The sequence below is a fragment of the Phasianus colchicus genome, chromosome 8 (assembly GCF_987193195.1).
Source record: "Phasianus colchicus chromosome 8, bPhaCol1.hap1.1, whole genome shotgun sequence".
Classification (NCBI taxonomy): domain Eukaryota; kingdom Metazoa; phylum Chordata; class Aves; order Galliformes; family Phasianidae; genus Phasianus; species Phasianus colchicus.
The window spans coordinates 10,843,835-10,864,792 of record NC_143443.1 but is presented as its reverse complement, the minus strand read 5'-3'; the positions used below and the strand labels follow the sequence as shown (position 1 = coordinate 10,864,792).

General features: G+C 36.9%; 1 protein-coding gene and 1 long non-coding RNA gene across 6 annotated transcripts in view; one reads left to right on the top strand and one right to left on the bottom strand.

Annotated features, from left to right (window-relative positions):
• Positions 1-20,958, top strand: part of CTNNA3 (catenin alpha 3) — a 447,191-nt gene that overhangs the window by 54,179 nt on the left and 372,054 nt on the right. For 4 of the 5 annotated variants that reach the window (XM_090144866.1, XM_090144867.1, XM_090144868.1 and 1 more), the window contains exon 6: positions 6,462-6,581. In XM_090144866.1, coding sequence (XP_090000992.1) covers positions 6,462-6,581 — 120 coding nt within the window. Of the gene's footprint in view, positions 1-6,461; positions 6,582-16,676; positions 16,715-20,958 lie in introns of those variants that run through there. The other variant, XM_090144874.1, reaches the window with a different exon arrangement.
• LOC149917019 (uncharacterized) lies at positions 10,803-15,584 on the bottom strand. Its single transcript, XR_016468733.1, has 3 exons — positions 15,032-15,584; positions 11,721-11,795; positions 10,803-11,020 (listed from the first exon to the last, which is right to left on the bottom strand). It is a non-coding gene; the product is annotated as an uncharacterized LOC149917019 (long non-coding RNA).

Below are 20,958 nucleotides of genomic sequence, written 5' to 3'. Positions count from 1 at the left end.
CCCTGCAGTGGAAGCATTAAAAATATTTTTAGCAGGAGAGGGGTAGTATGGTGACACAGAAGAAAGTCATTTAAGTCATTTTAGGCTTACATATGCTTCAGGTTTAGGGATTTGACTTTACCTGTATAACTCTACTTAATGCAGAATTTGACTTGCATGCTACATCACCTCCTGACTGCTTTCTGTTGTGGTACCATGCAACATTAAAAAAAAAAAAAGAAAAAAAAAGAAAAAAAAAGAAAAAAAAAGAAAATAGTCTCAGTCTACCCTAGAGGTAGAGGGTCAGTTTTTAAAATCAAAAATTTCCTTTTCTTTGGTGAGTGTGAACAATCACCACAGCAGTAGAAGCCTGTGTAAACAAGAGACGTTAAAAGTTAACAGGAGTGTTTGAGATTGGATTTGGCTTCTTCTGTGGTTCATACTCATATTTTTCTCATCAGCCACCAGAAATGGATTCTTACTGAGAACCGTATATGACACATGGAACACAGTTATTTGTAATTAGAGTTACAGTGTTTATCATGATACTCCACAAATAATATGGCAATCTGTAAAGTGCAATAGATGACAAAGAAAAAGCAGCCTCTAAGAATTACTTTAAGAAGAGCTGCATTTCTCTAAGTGAACATTCTCTTGCTTGCAAACGGAACCTGAATGCCCTTCTGTTCTCGTTATCTTGACTGTGCTGCTTTGTGACCCCCTAATGACTCATAGCTTTCCAACCCCTAGGGCTCCCCGTGAAAAAGCAACACTTAATGACTCTAGCAAACTGTTGCTAGGGAACAGGCTCCACAGTGGCTACGATGCAGTTTATGTAACATCCCTGGTTTTAGTCTTATTTGGGAACTGCTGAAAAAAGAACATCATCCTTTTCTTGCAAGTCAGAAGCATGGCTTTGAATGGACCCTAACTGGCCAACTTCAGGTGGAACTACTTCAGGTTTTCTTTGAAATGACCAAGCCTGAAGGCTCCTGAATCTTTTTTACCAGAGCACAAGAAAACAAAAAGGAAGACTGTAGCTGTATTTTCAAGAAAAAAACACAACTGCTGGGTTATAATTACACTGCAATGAAAAGATCTGAAAACAAATCACACTTAAATGAAAAGATTTGTAAGCAAATCAATTTCTTGGTTTTTGTTATTGTATAGGGATTCCCCATCAGTCTTATTTCTCCTTCTCCTCTCCAGAGCTTCCTGGTCTGCAGAAGACTCTTCAGACTTGTCTTTAGATGTAGTGAAAGCATCTTTGTTTTTATATCTCAGGTGTAGATGTGGATCAGCTACTTTAGGAGTTCATGCTTAGAAGATTCATAGCTTTGCTTCAGCTGCAGGCAGCTTGTCTGCTTTTTTTCCCACTGTTTTCTGTCCTACCCAACATCCTATAAGGGTTTCCATGAGCAATGCATGCCTATTAGGTTAGAGAAAGGATAATTTCCCTTTCTTCCAAAGTGTCTGCTTGATTCAGTGTATTAGGGGCAAATCCTCACCTTTAGAGGTGACAGGGCAGGTAAATACGCAGCAGCCTTCCTCCTTGCTGCTCAGCCACCACATTTTTAAGAGTCATGAATCATTAAAACAAGAGATAATTGTATCCGTATGCTATGCCTTAGCAAAAGAAGATAAAGTAACAGGATTAGGTTGCCGTCTTAAAACTCTTTCCCATGGCCTGGGAAAAGGAGGATATCAACTTCTTTTTTTGTGGTGAATTAAGAGTTAACTATAAGATTTCTAAATCTGAGAAAGGCTGCCTTAGACAGCAATGGTTTTCTCTGGTTTTCTCTGAGATGGAGAGAATATATGCAACAACCTGTCATTTTCACAAACTAGGGGAAAACAGTGATGAAAGTGAATTTATCTGGACTCAGCAATAAGGCTTATTTTGAATGCATAGGACTTGCTTTAAATGAGGTAAAGCTTTTCTGGGTTGGTTATTTATATACTTATATATAATTTATAGATACAAATGTATATCTATTTATTACATATAAAAATATATTTGTATATTATTTTTTCATATAAAATAATTGTAAAGCTTTGAGATAATTTCCTCATAGTTTAATGTGGAACGTGCACAACTGCTAGAAGTACTAAGTGGGAAAAAATCAATATTGTATCTATTATGTCAGTAAAGTGGTTTGAAAAGTATTTTAAGAAAATTAAGGTAGGATGTTAGTAGGTGTTTGCTTTCATATATTTGTTCATTGGGACTATGACAATTCCTGCATGGTCTAGACAGAGCCTAGAACTCCATTGTTGTAGACTGCCTTCAAACCAATAATAAAAAAAGAGCATTTCTAAATTGTTTTCTTTTGAGTAGTTATACTGTTTTTGTTCTGCATCAACACACTGAAGTGCAGTGCTGCATAGGAGAATAATATGGAAGTGACACTGAAATTTCCTTTTATGAGTGCTGATATTGGAGGGCAAATTGTACATCAGTAAAATGACCATGGAAGTTCTGTTTCTCTTGGTAGTTTATTTCTGGGTATAATAATGAATTAATATAAGCTAGAATGGTTTTCCTGATCAACACTTTTTTCTATCTCAGGTATACATAGATTATCCTGACCCAGAAGAATTAATTTTATAGTTCACTTTTGCTTTGGAGGCAGAAATGAGAATGTGCATGCAAAACAGTATCTGCCTTATCACCAAAACATGTGTCTTCAAAACTTCTTAAAACAAGAGCAAAATTATTTGATATTTCCTGGATGGAGGAGGCCATAAATCTCTATAAAAAGGCATGCTACACATTCCATTAGAATAAAATATTGTGCGAACAACAACTTTTTTTCATAAATGTGTGCTTTCAGTAATTTGAATTTCAGAGAATTTTTTGGATATTGATTTCAACCATTTCTCCTGTTACACAGAATCACAGAATGGCCAGGGTTGGAAGGGACCTCAAGGATCATAAATCTCCAACCCCCATGCCACATGCAGGCCCACCAACCTCCTCATTTAATGCTAGACCACGCTGCCCAGGGCCCCATCGTCTGGCCTTGAATACTTCCAGGGACGGGGCATCCACAACCTCTCTGGGCAGCCTGTTCCAGTACCTCCCCACTCTCTCTGGAAAGATTTTCCCCCTGACGTCCAACCTAAATCTCCCCTCCCTCAACTTAAAACCATTTTCCCTCATCCTGCAGTTATCTACCCTTTCAAAGAGTTGATTCCCCTCCCCTCTGTAGGATTCCTTTAGGTATTGAAATGCTGCAATGAGGTCACCCCACAACCTTCTTTTCTCCAGGCTGAACAAGCCCAGCTCTCTCAGCCTGTCTTCATAGGGTAGGTGCTCCAGCCCCCGATCATCTTGTGGCCCTCCCTGTCTTTCTTGTACTGGGGGTTTCACACTTGGACGCAGTACTCCAGATGGGGCCTCACAAGAGCAGTGTAGAGGGGAACAATCACCTCCCTGTCCCTGCTGGCCTCCCCTCTTTTGATAGAGTCCAGGATACCATTTGCCTTCCAAGACGCAAGGGCACACTGCTGGCTCATATTAAGTTTTTCATCTATCAAGACCCCCAGGTCCTTCTCCACAGGGCTTCTCTCAAGGACCGCTCCTTCCAGTCTGTATGGATGCCTGGGATTCCTCCGGCCCAAGTGCAAAACTCTGCACTTTGCCGTGTTGAACCTCATCAGGTTCACCCAGGCCAATCTTTCTAGCCTCTTGAGGTCTTTCTGAATGGCATCCCTTCCTTCAACTATGTTGACCGCACCACTCAGCTTGGTGTCGTTCAGCAAATTTGCTGAGGGTGCACTCAATTCTGTCATTGATGTCATTGATAAAGATGTTAAAGAGCACTGGTCCCAAGACAGGCCCCTGGGGGACGTCGCTCATTACCGACCTCCACCTGGACATAAAGCCATTGATGACCACCCTCTGTCTGTGGCCTTTCAACCAGTTTCTTATCCATCGAGTGGTCCACCCATCAAATCCACATCCCTCCAATTTGGAGATAAGGATGTGGTGGGGGACCATGTCAAAGGCCTTGCTCAAGTCCAGGTAAATGACATCAGTTGCCTTTCCCTTGTCCACCGATGCTGTTACTCCATCATAGAAGGCCACCATCCGGGACCTCACCTGTCAGCCATGACTTTTCAAATATGATGGAGAGTGGCTCGGCAACCTCCTCAGCCACTCCTTCAGAACCCTGGGATGCACGCCATCTGGCCCCATAGACTTGTACACATTCAGTCTTATGAGGTGGTCTCGGACCTGCTCTGTCCTCACAGTGGGGGGGGGGGTATTTGCCACCCCGATCCCCACTTAGAGGTTTAGGGATGCAGGGCTCAGGGACATGAGAAGTACTGGAATCCTGGCCGCCAGTGAAGACTGAGGCAAAGAACTCATTCAGTACCTCAGCCTTCTCTTCGTCCGTTGAAGCCAGTTCTCCTTTTACATTTACCAAAGGAGGTACACTCGCTTTGGCCTGTCTCTTCTGGCCAATGTACCTGTAGTAAATCTTCCTATTGTTTTTCATGTCCCTCACCAAGTTTAGTTCCGCCTGTGCCTTGGCTTTCCTGATCCCATGTCTGCAAGTCTGGATAGCATCCCTGTATTCATCCCAGGTGACACACCCTTGTTTCCAGAACTTGTACGCACCTTTCTTTGCCCTCAGCACTGTTGATTTAAAGTAGTACATTTATTGTAATTTAGTCTCTTAAAGTAGAAGTATGTTTTAAAATAAGTTTTTTTTTAATGAACTGCTTATGTCAGAATAGAAATTAAATTTTCTTCCTTAACTCATCCATATGAAAATAAAGATTTCACGAATGAATAGTTTAGTGCTGTTTTGCTGCCCTGCACAATGGAAAATGATAATATTAATATTTTGAATGGCAAATATGGTTTGACTTTTATGGTTTCAGACAAACCAGAAGAGAGCCTCTTTTCCTCTCTTCTCTTCTCTTCTCTTCTCTTCTCTTCTCTTCTCTTCTCTTCTCTTCTCTTCTCTTCTCTTCTCTTCTCTTCTCTTCTCTTCTCTTCTCTTCTCTTCTCTTCTCTTCTCTTCTCTTCTCTTCTCTTCTCTTCTCTTCTCTTCTCTTCTCTTCTCTTCTCTTCTCTTCTCTTCTCTTCTCTTCTCTTCTCTTCTCTTCTCTTCTCTTCTCTTCTTTTCTTTTCTTTTCTTTTCTTTTCTTTTCTTTTCTTTTCTTTCTTTTCTTTTTTAATATAACAAACTGGCATTTGCAGTACTGGCCCTAAATCTGAGCCAGGCATGTAAAGTGAGAACAAGTAAAGGAAATGCAGCAGGCCATTTCATAGAATCATAAACTTGTTTGAGTTGGAAGGGACCCTCAAAGTCCAACTCCCCTGCAATGAGAAGGGACACTTACAGCTTGATTAGGTGCTCCTATCCCCATCTGGCCTGATTTTGAATGTCTCCAGAGTTGGGATATCTGCCACCTCACTGGGCAGCATGTTCTAGTACTTCACTGCCCTCATCTTGAATAAAACTTTGGCTTTATCATCTTCATGAATTAGCTATATTCCCATGTAAGCAATGCTGCAAGTTTGTGATTTGTCAAATAGCATAATTCATAAACTAAAGAAGCAGTGTTTGCTGCCTCCCATGCCTTTTTCTGTTTATATGGGGATTGTATGGTTATTGTCAGGAATAAAACTTAGTACTCCATATTTAACAATGTTTCCTCCAACATTGCCAGTTGTATGCAATAAAGTACCTTAAATATTTGTGATGTTGTATTTTTGTTTTCTGGCCTCCTGTTCAGGTGACATGTCTTTAGTCTTTATGGTCCATAGTGACATTCTCAAGCTTATCGAGTAAGAACATATTCTGAAGCATATCTCCTAGAGAAAAAAAGATTTATAAAATCTTATAAAATCAAACTTTAAAATGATTTTGTTTCTCTTTGTTGTTTTCTTCCCTATTTTTGTTACTATTTTGTGAGGTGAGGGAATCGAGTACAACATACCTTTGTAATTTCATATCAGTGGTGTAGCAAACATTCATATCAGATCCTTAAGGAGGGGTAGATGATTTCATTAAAAGTAAAAACGAGCAGCATGGTCACTTGCTGTGACTGTCTCTGCTCACAAGCACTAGACAGTGTGCTATGTCTGTAAAGCTCATCCAAAAGTCAGGCCAGATATTAGGTTCAAGATCTGTTGTGATGACAAGGAGGTTGAAAGGCGCCATCTGTCAGATCCTTCACCTGTCTCTGTGCTATGACATCTCCCATTCCCCTTTCTAAAGGAAATTGTTATATATTATTAATATATTATTAAGTAATATTATTAATATGTACTTTTTTTGAATTATAGAATTGATTTCAAAATTGTAGGAATGTATTCATGTCTAGAATATGGTATACTTGAAGAAGATGCAGTTCTATATCATTAGTATTTGGTAGACTAAAATGCTTATGCAGGAAAATACCAGACGAAAGCGAAACCACAAATGGTGAGAGTGACAGTATTTCTTTCTTTACCATCACAGTTTCAAAGAACTTTTGAAACATTAAGAAATGTATCCAGTAAATCTGATCTACAAAATACCTACCAGAAGTTTCAAAAGGATCTGGAAAACCTAGATTATTTGGCATACAAACGTCAGCAGGTAAGGATGTGGAAACCAAGTGGTAAGATGTGGAACACTGGGCGTATACATGGTAAGTGGGGAAAGGAGAACATTTGATAGAGTTATTATTCTATCAGTAGGGTTTTGTGCTTCATGTAATCTGATTGTATGAATCAATAGGAAGAGTGGCAATTCTATATAATACATATGGTGTTGGAAGGCATGGTACTTTATTTCTGAACAGATGCGTTTATCATACAGAAAGGTAAAGCAAGCACATAAGACTTAGAGACTATTTAGCACTGCATTAACAGACCAAACTTTTTAATTAAAGGGTATAAAAGTACTGTTTTTACTTGAGAAACGAACACGAATCCACAAAATTTAATGGAAGTAAATACTTGCTGTGCATGTGAACGGTCAATTTTTTTTCCTCTTCAGTAATGAATTTACAAGGCTAGATTGTGTAAAAGTTTAAAGTGTATCCAATATTTCACTCACATTTGTGAGACTGAGGTTAAATTACACTGTTAACATGTATTTGTGTACATGATTAAATGTATTTACATGATTAATCTTGGACAAGCTTTCTGTAAGTTGGGCATGACAGCTGTGAAAATTGTGAACTCTCATGTTAGGTCTTCATGTTTGTGTTCTTGAGTGGAAAAAAAAACAACTTTGCCTATCTCAGATCAGACTGATGAAGCTTCCTATAATTTCTATGTAAGTTGTTTTGTATTTTTCTGAATTCTGTCACTTGGTGTCAGTGTTGTCAAGCACTTCACTTATTTGGCGACAGATCCCTTCCAGTCGTTTATATTGAGTAATTTATTTGATAGAAAATGAGGAAAGGACTCAGAGACAGATGGTGGTTGAACACATGAATCTTTGGTTCTTGAACTGATGAGGTCAAGGAGCAATTTCTTAGGTGAGTTATTCTGGTAGTAATATAGCGTATTTCTTTGTGCCCTTGGACATGGGGCTGCTGATAAACAAAAGACTGTTTCAACTAACAAATAATGCTAGTTTTAGCCTGTAATGTGGGTTTATGCTACTTGCTCTTGTAATTATGTCAAACATAGTAAATGTCACATCTGCAAGGGTTTGGAGAGTAGTTCTGAGCCAGGGAAGAATAAATTCTGTAATTGCTTCTAAGGATATCACTAATATTAGGGGTAGATTTCTCTCTGGATTTTCATTCCCAACTTCACAAAAACCCTTGTTATTTCAAGAGATCTGTATATGACTATCTAGCAGACTCTAAACATGCTTCAATAGCGTATTTCATTTCATCTTCAAAAGGGTATCTTTTCTCCTGTTTCCAGATCTACACTATGTTTTCTATCTTAGTATTTTGTATTTGTGAGCCACTTAGAGAATTTCAACATCCTTTTTTAATATCAGCCATTCATATATCGCCTCATGCTATTTCTTATGTCTTTCTGCTGTGTTTAAATGTGTTGACAGAAGGTTTTGCATTTGGAGGTACTGGAAATGTATTAGCCATAACATCATTTCCTGCTTTCAATCACAGGACAGAGGATAGGCTTTTTACTAGGGCATGTCTCTTTACAAAATCTTGTACAGTGCTATGAAGAAAACAAACTAGGCAAAGACTGAAATTAGAAAGCAAGTGAGAAACTAGGGATGTTCTCTGTACCTCAGTTAATTTACATTGCATATCCATTCAGAAGGTTTATGATTTGTGGATTTTTGGGGGTAGTAACCTAACTAATTATGATACTGAGATTTTCATCTCAATAGAACTTGAGGGAGATCCTGCAGAAAAGGATTTGGAAAGCTACTTATGTCAGCTGCTAGGAGACTTTGAATTGACTCCTGCTTTGGAAATAAATTGATTTCTTTGGGGAAAGGGTAAGATTTGGTCCAATTACTATAGAAAAAGCACAGATTTGGATGGGAACTGAAATTCTTCTGAGTTTATGACATTTAATACTGACTTTGCAGAGTTTGTACCTTTAAAGGTACAAATGTGCTCTTTTATTGGATTATAGGTATATTTTTAACCCAAAATGTTGAGTCACTGCCATATATTTGGAGATGAACAACAACTGTGTACAATATGAGCATGAATCCATTTGTGGTGAAATCAGCTTTATGTAGTAGTAAAGTACACTTTATTTCTCTATCTAAAAAGAAGAACGGAAGCAGACAACTAACTATATCATTCAAAAGTAGTGTAATTTTTCAATATTGAAATTTTCCAGTTAGATGGAAAATCACAAATTTTTAAAAGGATATTTAAAATTACTCATGTTGAAACTAATCTCTGAATGTGGACCGAACTTTTATTAGTGGTAATAGTATGCAAGAAACAAACATGGATCTGGGTGCTGTTGTTGAACTATTGCAGTCTCTGATGAACATATTCATGTCTGTTCTCTTCTGAATTGCTGCATGTCAGATCTTTCCTTCTTACTACTGGTTAGCAAAAGATGCACCTACAATTCTATAGGCTTATCATACTTATCCAAAAGAAATGTCTTATTAAAAAAGTTATGTGGAAACGTGCTCAACTCAGGCCAGATTAAAAGCAAATAAAACATTTCTGTTCAACAGTTGAACATAGGCAGACTCTTGCAAATGTTGTTAAGTGATGCAGGTGTAGAATTGCACCAAGCTACATGCTGGTTAATGCGCTCTGGCATTTGCATGACCCTGCACAGGGATGCTTAAAGTGTGTTAAACTGACTGAAAATTACTTGCTCTTTCTCCCCCAACTCCATCCAGATGGATGTCCTTTTGTCCATCTAACCTCTTGTAGAGTTTCCTTATAAGATGCTTATTAATAACGTAATATTTCTATGTATTTCAAGAGTTGGATTGCACCCACTAGAGATCTTTTTTGGTTGAGAATATCAATATACTGCCAGTCTTCCATTTGAAGAGCTTTGCCTCTAAGGAACATAGTTTTTCTTTCTCATCCAGGAGAAGTCTGGCAATTCTTTTGCATTTTTTGAAAACAACCTTTCGTTTTTATTGATACTGTTATCTCTGAAACTTGAGTGGAAAAAAATTCTCTGTACCACAATGAATAGTAAAATTTTTCTCTTGCTCTATGATTTAAAGGAATATATGCAGTAAGAGTTAAATGAGCTTTACATTGAACACTGTTTTATATCAACCCAAGAATTAACACATCTGTAGTATGAAAATTTGCATGGAAAATGAAATAGTACAAAATGGGAATGCACAATGGGATAAGAGGGGACTTTGTGACTCATCCCAACACATTTTTGTTTTTCATTAGGATTATAGTAGTAAAAGGTGCACATTTATTTTTCTTATATGGGACCTCACTGCTGTGAAAGGAAAGTTAACAATGTATTGTTCAGCTAGAATAGTATTGGTTTAAGCCTCTTCATTGAAATTATTTTACTGCAAGGTCACTTCATTCATTTTCTGACTAATGGTATTTCCTCTGAAGAAGGATTACTTTTAGTAAATGAAGAAGGATTACTTTTAGTAAATTTCTATATTTGGGAAACAATCAAGGACCATAAGTGATCCATCTTGAAGTAGGTCTTTTTTATACTGTCCTGCTTGCTTTCCATTCATACTTTGTTTTGTCCTGCAGGTAGTCTGTTTAGATTGTTTAGGGAATTACCATTTTTACTTATCTTCCTTCCATTTTTAATTGAATTGAAAATTTAATTTCTACATTCTGAGCTGACGTTTATGTTAAACTGGATTACATCTGAAGTAGTTTCAGAAAGTTAATAATGTTATAAACTTGTACCAATAAAGTTATTCTAATTGCACAGGATCAATTTCAGGAAGTTAAATGTTTTAAAACTAAATTACTTACCTCCTTTTTTAGGGCCTAGCTTTATTTGCCACCAGCACAAAATTCATGTGAATTGTAGTCAGAATTAATATTATGAAGACACACACAATATTACAATTGCTGTCTAATTAACTTTGAGATAATGGAAAATCTGCTAAAAATTTCCTATTTTGATGTCATAGGCAGATGCGTACAGGTATTTTTCTATTCAGAGTGTACTGAGATAGTGTGCATGTTGTCTTTTTCAAAGCATCTGTAGTTGTAATAGTTTCTGAGTAGCTTTTTGTTCAGGAAAGACACAAAGAATTCTACCTTTTAGAAAAGTCCGAAGAATAATAGAATCGATACAAATGTTTTAACATTCCCAGCTAAAAGAAAAATTCTTTAAAGTGATACACCATCTTTGGCAGAAGAGGAATAAGGAAACATCAAGCAATCTTGTTTTTCTTGTTTGTTTATTTAGTATTCCTTTTTTCAGAAATGAAGTACTTTGATTTGTTATGGACTGCTTAAGGACATAGGGAATGGAATAGCATCATCATTTAATCTGAGAGACATGTAGAGAAAGTAAACAGTTGAGAGGATGGAAAATACTGCCTCAAAAACTTGATCACGATTCTCATTCATGATTTTTCCTTCTAATTTTCCTGGTCAAGGAATGTGATCAGATCTGTAACAGGATCAGAACATTCCTTTTTTATTGTTTGTGTGAAAATTAATGGGATTACTTCTTTGGAGATGTTTGAATACTATTTTGTTAGGATAGAACATATTAGAGAGGGAAAGAAGCAGTGGTAATATGGGAGCGAAGTTGGATGAGAGAGAGAGAAAGAGAAGGAAAGGATTGTCTTTCTTTCATTTGGGTGTTCTTTTGAGGCATCTTAGTGTGCTTGTGGGTATGTGTGGATTTTCTTTAGTTGTCAATAAGAGCTGTTTATGTGTGCATTTGGAAAGTCTAAAGATAACTGTAAATGCCAGCAGAGAAGCACTGACCTTACAATCTGGTGATCAGTGGGGGACACCCAGGCAATGTTAATCCTTGTGTTAACAAAGATTGTGCTTGATGCTTTTGTGCCCCCAAACCATGGAAGGCCAGTAGTTGTGGTTTTAAGACTCGCTTCTGTTGTGCATAGACTGGCTGGGAGTGTTTTCACTCCTGTTTTCTAGAATCTTTATCTCCACTTGTATAAATCAATAGATTTATACAGTGTTGAGTATCCTTTTAGTGTTCTTGCCCATTTTGTTAAAACTTTGCATTCTACCTAAGTAGTAAAATATATTCTGTTGGCTGAACAATAGACTTTCTAGTTGTGAGTTAAATACTGTGTAACTTGTTTCAGCATCAACTAAGGAAGGTCAAACATACTTACGTTCAAATGTCATCAGTCAATTGAATTAAGTAAGTTTCCTGTGGTTGCAACACATCTCGAGGAGCACTAATATATCTTAAAGTGGAGAGAGGTAACAGCGAAATATTTTTAAGAATGTGTCTTGGGGATTGTGTTAATCTTTTATGGCTCTATGCTTTTTCCTGATAAATATAGTTTCTATATGAAGATTTTACATTATGTAGTTGTTATATCAGAATTTCATGTTATAGCTATTTGTAAAATCTCCATTGACAAAATATATGTTACTTACTGTCTATATAAAAAAAAAAGAAAAGAACTATATCTAATGTGTAGGTTGCTCTGAAAGTAATGCCTCCTATTTATTTTCATGGAAACTACAACAAATACAAAGAGCATATACGATAATGCTATTTGATGGAGCAATTTCTCAGCTACAATTTTTTTTTTTTTTTTTCAACAAAGTCACCACTGTTAGCTTTGCATTTTTACAAGTAATAATCAAGAATTTGTGTGCCATGTTTGCAATAATCTGCACCAGCTGAGGCTACTGCCACTGTCACCACTGCCATCCACTGCCTCACTGTACTCACATCTACTCTTTGGTACCATAAACATTCAGCAAACATTAATTAGTGTCAGTGTGTGCCATTTTTTCTGCATGAAGGAATTCAGTTCCACACCTTTGCTTCGTATTTACTTCCATGTCAGATGCCATTTTGTCAAACTATCCCACTGCTGCCATCTGTTTCTTGGCAACAAAATGTAACAGGATATTGGTGGGAAGGTTCAATCTCTACTGCCATACCACCGACAACTCTCTCTGATGTCATGAGACAATATAATAAAATAGGAGGCATTCTTTTGGAGTAGCCCTTGTACATGTATATACATATACATATATACGAATGCACAAACTATATATACACATATATACATCCATATGTCTATACATGTGTGTGTTTATATATGTATATACCAAAATGCAGCGTTTTTTTTTTTACAGTCAGTGCATTTTGGAAGGAGTGTTTTATTGTTCGTATTAGGATAGAGTTAACCTATCCTTGAGCTATCTTAAAAATTAAGGTAGACTGAAAATAAGGTCAGTTATTTGAAAATGGAATTTCGTCTAGCTATCGCAATCTGTTCTGTGTATGAAACAACACCTATTCTTTCTATTTCTGTTAAAACTTAATTTATTAGGAAAAAGAAAGGATAAGAGAACTTATCTTTCCTTGCTTATAACAAGAGAAGAAATTTCAAAGAGCATCAAATGCAGTTGAAATAAATAAATGTGACTAATTCAACAGAGCAACCACACACAAAACTCTTCTACAAGAAAGATGAGCATGTTTTCACAGATATATTATGTTTGTTGCAATAACTTTTTCTATCACTGAAATATTTTTTTCTGCTTGTATTTGCCTTCTCCATTGTTCCTACTGTTCTGTTTTTCATAAAACAATGGTGTTCTATGCATTAATGATTCTGGTCTCCTTTCCTACCTCCTCCCTTTCCTCTCAAGTGGATGTGCTGTAGTATTTTTTCAGACTAAATGTTGGAAATGTATTATGAACTCATCAGGAATCACTGCCAGCAAATAGAAGTGGTCAGCTCTACTCCATAGACCTAGTCTTACTGTATTTATGCCAGACAATTTTGAACCTGGAGTTCTGCCATTAGATAAAGTCCCTGCAGTCAGGAGCTTTCCGCCTTTGAGAACAATATCCTCTTTAACCATATGTTTATATAGGATCTTTAGGGCAAAAATCCTGACATAATGCATGCCAAGAGCATCCGTGACTTAAGATAATCTGACTCTTCAAAAATGTCGTCATAATGCTATGGACTGTGAATGTCAACAGGCTGCAGGCCTGCCACTTGTCTGGGTTTTCCTGGGCTTGCCCGGGATTTAGAATATATATATATTTTTTTCATGCAGAGCTCTTTTATTTTTTCTTCTTCTTATAGAGCAATAGAATCATTAAGTTTGGAAAAGACTTCTAGGAAGTCCAAGTCCAACCCCAACCCATTCTTGCCGTGCTCACTGACCACGTCCATTGGTGCCTGATCTACCTTTCTAGCAATTAATTTACTTGTATTTCACTTTTCAAAGAGTCTTGACATCTTCTTATTCTTCCTCTTTTTAAGGGAAAATAAACTGTTTTAATGCTTTTGGGAACTTTGTTTAATGATTAAACTATGTTTAATCATTAAAAAGCAGACTTTTCTTGAGGCATACTACTCTCTCCCGCCTAAAATTTCCTTTCAAATTTTCATTACATCTTAATGTACTTAAGTGTTTGGTGTATAAAGAAGTTAAGAAGGAGGATAGTATAACAAAATTGGTGCAAAGAATTAATTTAAGTAGGCCACTATGCTGGGAGAACTCTGGTACCTATGTTAAATTTAGTTGCAGAATTCAGAGACAGGCAGAAGAATGAAGAACAACAGGATGACTTTCGTATTTGGCTTGCTTGGGGATAACATGTGCTGACCATAACCAACACACCCATACCTTACCTTGCTTATCTGTACTGCTAAGAGACAGGACTAATGATTTTTCACCTGAACTGAGTCTTTGGGTTTGTGTGACATTCTAGAGACAAAGATATAGATGTCTTTGGCAATAGAAAACAGAGTGTTATCTCACGGTCTAGATATCTGTTAGATAATGTTATGTTTGAATTTGTTAGTTGTCTCAAATAAACCCTTCCCCATATAGTATTTTGAGCTTTGAAACATTTTTCCTGTCTCTTACTCTGTGTAGCAGTGGTGGGAATAGATTTGATTTCTTGACTCTCAACAGCTAACAGGGCTGAAGATAAATATGCTAGCAAACTTAATTGAAAACTGCCAGAGAGCAGGAGATCAACAGCAAGAAAGTGCTGAAGCAATGAACTAAATTTGTTATAAAAGACAACTTAAAAATCTTTAAAATCTGGCAGAACAATTCACAGTTTAAAGTGATCTCCTGTTACTGGCATGTGCTGCATATATGTGGGTTGCTCTGAAAGTAGTGCATCATATTTTTTTCCATGGAAGCTAAAACAAAGAATACAATAATGCTACTTGACAGAGCAAATTCTCAGCTACAAAACTGTATTTTTTGACAGTGTCACTACCATTAGCTATGCATTTTTGACAGCAAGGAACATGAGCCTGCATGCTGTGCTCATAATGATGTACACCAGTTTTGGTTGCCCACTGTCACTGTTGCCACCCACTGCCTCAGATTTCACATCCACTATTTGTTCTTCAGAACCATTCAGCAAGTGTTGATGAATGTCAGTGTGTGCTATTTTTCCTCATGGAGGAATTCAGTGAGATACCTTTGCTTCATACACACTTCTGCATCAGACGCCATTGTGTTAGGTTTCCCCTCTGCTACCATTCTGTTGCATGGCAACAAAATGTAGCAGGATATTGGTGGGAAGGATCAACCTGTACTGCCATACCACCAATATCTACCTCTGATGTCATGGGCTAGCACAATAAAATGGGAGGCATTACTTTTGGAGCATCCCTCATACATTGTGCAGCTGATTGCTTCTGCCGCATATAGTGCCTTGTACTCATCCTTATGAGTGGAGAGCATCACAATTACTGTTCTTGTGATGTCAAATTCCATCCTTCAGTACACTAAGAGTCCCTTATCCTTGTTTTCTGATTTCTTGTGCAAGTTAGGTACCCTTGAAGAAAATCAGTTGATAGATACTTCCATAGCAGCAGTGAATTGCTGGTAACTGCTTTTAAGAAATCTTCATCTAGTTTTTTTTCCTAGCTATGAGAAAGTTACATGAGTGTCAAAAATCTAGCCATACAAGGGCTGCTCAAAAAATACTTCTGTACATACCAAGAACTGAGGAAGAAGGAAATAAGATGAACTTGGTAAGCTATGATGGCTACTACTCATTCGTGTCTTTATTTCTAGATAATTAAATAGCGAACTCCATTATCTGTTTTTTTAACTAAAATTAACTGATTGGTCTAAATCCTTGCTTTCTCTCCTTGAAAAAAGACTCATCAAATTTGTTCACTTTCCATTTTCATAGAGGTCTTTGTGCTCTCTCACAAGGAAACACTGGTAACTGGGAGCATTGCTAGCTTTGTCATCAATCATTCAGTATCGTAGGATGAAATTCATTCATCTCAACTGAATGTAACAAAACCTGCTTACTGGAACATATTGATCTTTATTTTACAGATTTTTACTCTGTTCTTCCAAGAGTAGTAAGTGCCACGGTTATGCCAAAATGGCTTTCAGAACTTTCAGTTTCCCCACATTGGTTGAAACAAAATCTAAGAATTTTCTTCTCACCATTTCTGTATCACTACACTAAAGCATTACAAGAACTTGTTGAGCATTTTCTGCACTGCTGTATTCCCTTTTCCATTGGATAGTTCAAAGTGTATAAGGCCTGTACTTTGAAAACTTCTACGAGCGGCATGCAGAAAGATTTCCCATATGTTCTTGGTAAAATGTCCCGTTGAGATATTCCTCTCCTAACCAGTCCCTTCCTGCAGAACTCTTGTATGCAGCAGCTTGTTTGCAGTATCACTGGGACATGGGACTGATGGATTTTAATATTCTAATTCATGCTCCTGTCTTGATTTTTGTATTACATAAGCCTTATGCAATAGTATGTTTTGTAAAGTGTTACACTCTAAGAAATGTTGACAATTTTTTAAAAATAAAAATTATAGAGCAACACTTTATTGCTTTACTTACACAGTTATCATTGATATTTGGACTTGGTCTAAGTGCTGACATATATCTTTATAGTAATTGTTGAGTCATGGCTTGAACCACTGATTGAGCACCTGTCGAAAGGACCCAGTCAGTCCTGGGAGCACAGATGAAGGCAATTCAAGTGTGCGACCGGAAAGGGTGGAGCCTGGCTGCACCTTTCTCAGACCTCATTTAAGGGCTGACTGCCATCCTGGAAGGATCTCTTTCTGGATTTTCTTCCTTTGTGGAATTTTCCTCTATAAGCCTAGATCTTCAGAGATGTGTGAGTAGTCCTTTTTCCTTTCCTTATAACACCATTCCATTGCATTAGTACCTCTATCGTTATACTTCTTGTATCACCTTTCCATTGTGTTGATCTTTCTGATTGTTACAATATCTCTGAAAATAATAAAAATTTGGCTTGAGGGGTGTTATTTCCAAAGTCTGTGCTGAGTTCTTTGCCTCTGTCTTACGGATCTACAACTCAGTATGTTTTCATTGGTTGAAATCATAATCTAGTAAAGTGATGCATGATTATTAGTTCTATTTGAAAAAGAAAATAGATGTCTTAAATATTTCTGAATATTCTACAAAAGAAGTTGGACTCTGTAGTGGAAATGCTAAGTCAAGGCTTAGCGGTTGAGTACCTGGTGGGAAGGCAGGACCAACCCAGGGGAGCTCAAGTCCATGCAAAGACTGGAAGGGGTAGAGCCAGCAGCTATCCAAACCCTTATTTAAGGGTTGGTAATGAAAGCAAGGGTATCTTGCTGGAGGTTCCTGTGTGCCTGAGGCCTTCTGAATGTAAGCAGCTTTTTTCTTTTATTTCTGTATCCATGGCTGTTGCATTTGAGCAAATTCTTACTTGCTGTAGCCTGGGACCTTGCTACTCTGCTATCACTGTTGTGCTTTCCATTGTGTTACAGACTCTATGATCCTTATGGTTCCCTTCTTGCTTGAGATATTTTATGATTCTATGATTATAGGGAGTATATCATTTGTTGAAATTGAGATATTTAGTGTATAGGAAAGGACTAATGTGTCCTATTCATAGATTTTCTGGCCCTTGACTTTCAAGTGCCCATTCACCCTTGGGCTTTGAGCTTGTGGAAAATATTACTAAGATGTAGCAGAACTGTGCAGGGCAGAATCAAAACCCTAAGAATGGAAATCAAGAACTTTGCATACAGATGACTTTGTAGTCTTGTCTAGAATTCAGGGCAGTGTTCTGACTTAGTGGTTTGTGAAATAACAAGGTTGGGCCTTTAGTCCTTAATTTTTTTTATATTGTCATCTCTCCCGTACACATATGACCCCCTTTGCAGCCCCCTTTCTTCAGCAAATATTCTATATAAAATTGTATTCTGTCCTTTGCGTTTACATAATGATACTCATATTCATTTTTCCTCTAAAACTTACCCTAGTCATTCAGCAGTTACATTTCCTAGGCAGCCACTGCACAAATCTAAGTCAGCGTCTCCTTCCTCCTGCAAGGCCATCTGTCATCCACACCTCATTTCTGTTTGTTCGTTCTGAAAGTATTTACTCATTCATTTTGCTCACAAAAAGATATTTATTGCATTAGATTTAAACAAATAAGAAATTTCACTTATACATACACTGTTTTGCTATATTTTTTCCTGAGTCTTGCACAGAAGATACAGTACTGCTGGATAGACATGTCTTAAGTATTAAACTTTTTTAAGTATTGCACTTATGAGTTAAGAATGTATGGAATGATAAATTACAGTGATTTGGGGCATGAATAAAGAGGACAAAACATGGGTTATTCACTGCCCCAACCTAATCTTGATGTTCCTACCCTGAATTAATCATTCCCATTTCTGCTCCAGATCCTTGTTCTAGTTTAGCCAAGATGTCTGATTGTTCATGATATATAGCCCTGTTCTTTTCTTTTTCTTTATCCCAAAGACTTAGGAGAAAGTAATTAGGCTTTCTTCTTACTTGATGGGACCCATGAGACTCTAATATTTTCCTTTCTTTGTCACCTATCTTTAATTTTTTGTTAAAATGTAAATATGAAATATAAAATCTTCATGGTTTGAGAGGGCCAACGTTGGTTCCTTATCAGTGTAGACCTTATTGCTCATTGGTCTACTCTGAAATCTGCCTTCATGACATCTTGGGAAATTGTGGGTTTATAGATGGCCGTTATGGATTAAAACTTTCTTTGTAGGTAAAATTTACATTGTCAAGTTGCAGTTGAAAATTTTCCTTTGCCTTTTACTTATCAAATCAGAAGACAGAAAATACCTAATTTTCCAGCAGTAGAATAGTAAACAGGATGTCTTGGTTGAAAAACAGACTAACTGCTCTCCTTTGGCTGAGGAAAGCTGATGTCACCAAATGTGTTTTCTTTCTACTGTTGTTTTAATAAAAATACCTTAGAGGCTAACCAGCATGTTATTCAGGTTAACGTGTTCTCTTCATAGCAAGTACTCTGATATTTTCGGCACTTGTTAATGTGTCCAGGACTTCTTATCGATGAACAATTTGTGAAAGAATGGCTTCAGAAGATATTGTGACAGATCTTGAGCTCATAAGAATGCCTTTATAACTAAAGAAAATAAATTATTCGGTGATTGTTTTTTCTGTCTTTAGGAAGGTTTTTTTCCTTGATAAAGGAGTTTTTAATTTAAAGATCCACCTGACTTTAATGTTTAAGAACAAAAGATAATATGGGTTAATCTAATTGTTTCTCCAGTCACGTTTTCCATATACATCCACAATGGGATTAATTTTTAGCTGTAATTGGGTAGGTTATTAGTGGAAAAAGGATGAGCGTTCTGTTTGGTTTGTAAGAGGGAGGTACTATGGGAGACTTTTTTAATGTCTTTTTTCTTTTTCTTTAAGCTAGCCCATAAAGGCAAAGCATTATATTTTCTAAGTTTAGTAAATTACATTGTCTGTAATTCAGCACTGGATTAACAAAAGTATAGAAGAATTAAAAACAAACAAACAAACATGGTCATAGTGTACTGTTAAATCCCTTCCAAAGAAAGGAGAACTGGAAGCTGAGAAATCAGTCATGATTCCCCTTTTTCATTTTTGGGACCCAAGGTCTCTGAACAGTTCCTGCAAATGGTATTTCTAAAGTGAGGAGTTAGTGTACCAAAGAGATCTATTTAATTTGCACTTGGAATATGGCCCAGAAGAGAAGAAGGGACATAGAAGAATTGCTGTTATGGATTCAAAAGGTCTGATTAGCATGCTGCTGATGGCCTGCCTGATCTTGAGATGATCTAGGAATGTGCAGTGAGCTTAGAATGTATAAAATGTTGCAATTCACAGATATTGCCAGGAAAGTACTTCAGATCAATACTATAGTACAATCAATACTAAATCTAGCTTGGAAAAGTCCAATTCAAGAACTGTCAAGTCAGAAAAGGTTTCAGAATAAAGCAGCTACTGCAAATGCTGGTTGAATTGAAGCTAAAAGCATGGAGAAATCAGATATGAGGTATATTCATGATCCAGTCTTAATGTATGTTCCCTAGTCAGAGCCTGAAAACCTTTAAAAAGATAGAAGACAGACTTATCGCTATTTTCCAGATCTCTCTGTATGCTGAACAATTCTATTTACGCATTAGGCATTTCACTGTCAGACTTAAACCTCAGTATATCCTCTCTACATTGATTTTATTAATACAACAGCTGTATGGAATGACTTAAATGAACTTCAACAGTCATTATAGCTATAAATACTTCTCACAGCTGTGTTGACAGCTATCACTCGTATTCCTCAGTCTTTTCTGTGAGTGATTGAATCTATTACTGAATTTCTTGTATCGGGAAACCTAATTGCACTCCAGACTGGTACTTGGAAATACTTGGAAATATTGGAAATACTTGGAAATATTAAGTTCTTTGAACTGTTCATATATTGAAAAACCCCAGTGACCATTGCAGAAAGGTGGAAAGACGAAGGGAAAGTATGAGACATAAGTCACTGGAGCTGATGATGTTAAATAACTTCAATATGCATATTGAATAAAAGCTCATTGTTTTGGTTATTTATTATCTTTACTGATAGATGCAGGTGTTGCACTGCACTTCCAATAGAGACAATCACTGACAGAAATATTACATTTCTTCATATATTCAGGTGAGTAAGCTAATCATTCAGTTTGTTTTTGCATGAGCATCTTTAGGAATCCTGCAGTATTTCATCTGCAGAACTTTGTAAACTATTGTTTCAAGTTCTGAATAGAATGTGCAGCATTCCTTTTAACTTCCTCACTGATCATCAGTTTGTAGACAAATAATTGATGTGCCAGAAATGAGCTGCTCACCATGTGCATTTGGGTAGTATTTCTGGTGAAAGTTACATTCTCACTAATACTAATGCCAGCATTCTTAGAGCAATATTTTCTACATTCAGGATCTGACCTAAATGGAGGTGATAAAGTCCATGAAAATAAACTTTGATTGCAGATCAGAGTTTTGGAACTGCTGATTGTGTTTTATTGCTAAACTAGTAGATTAGAGAAGCAAATATAGGTACAGAGG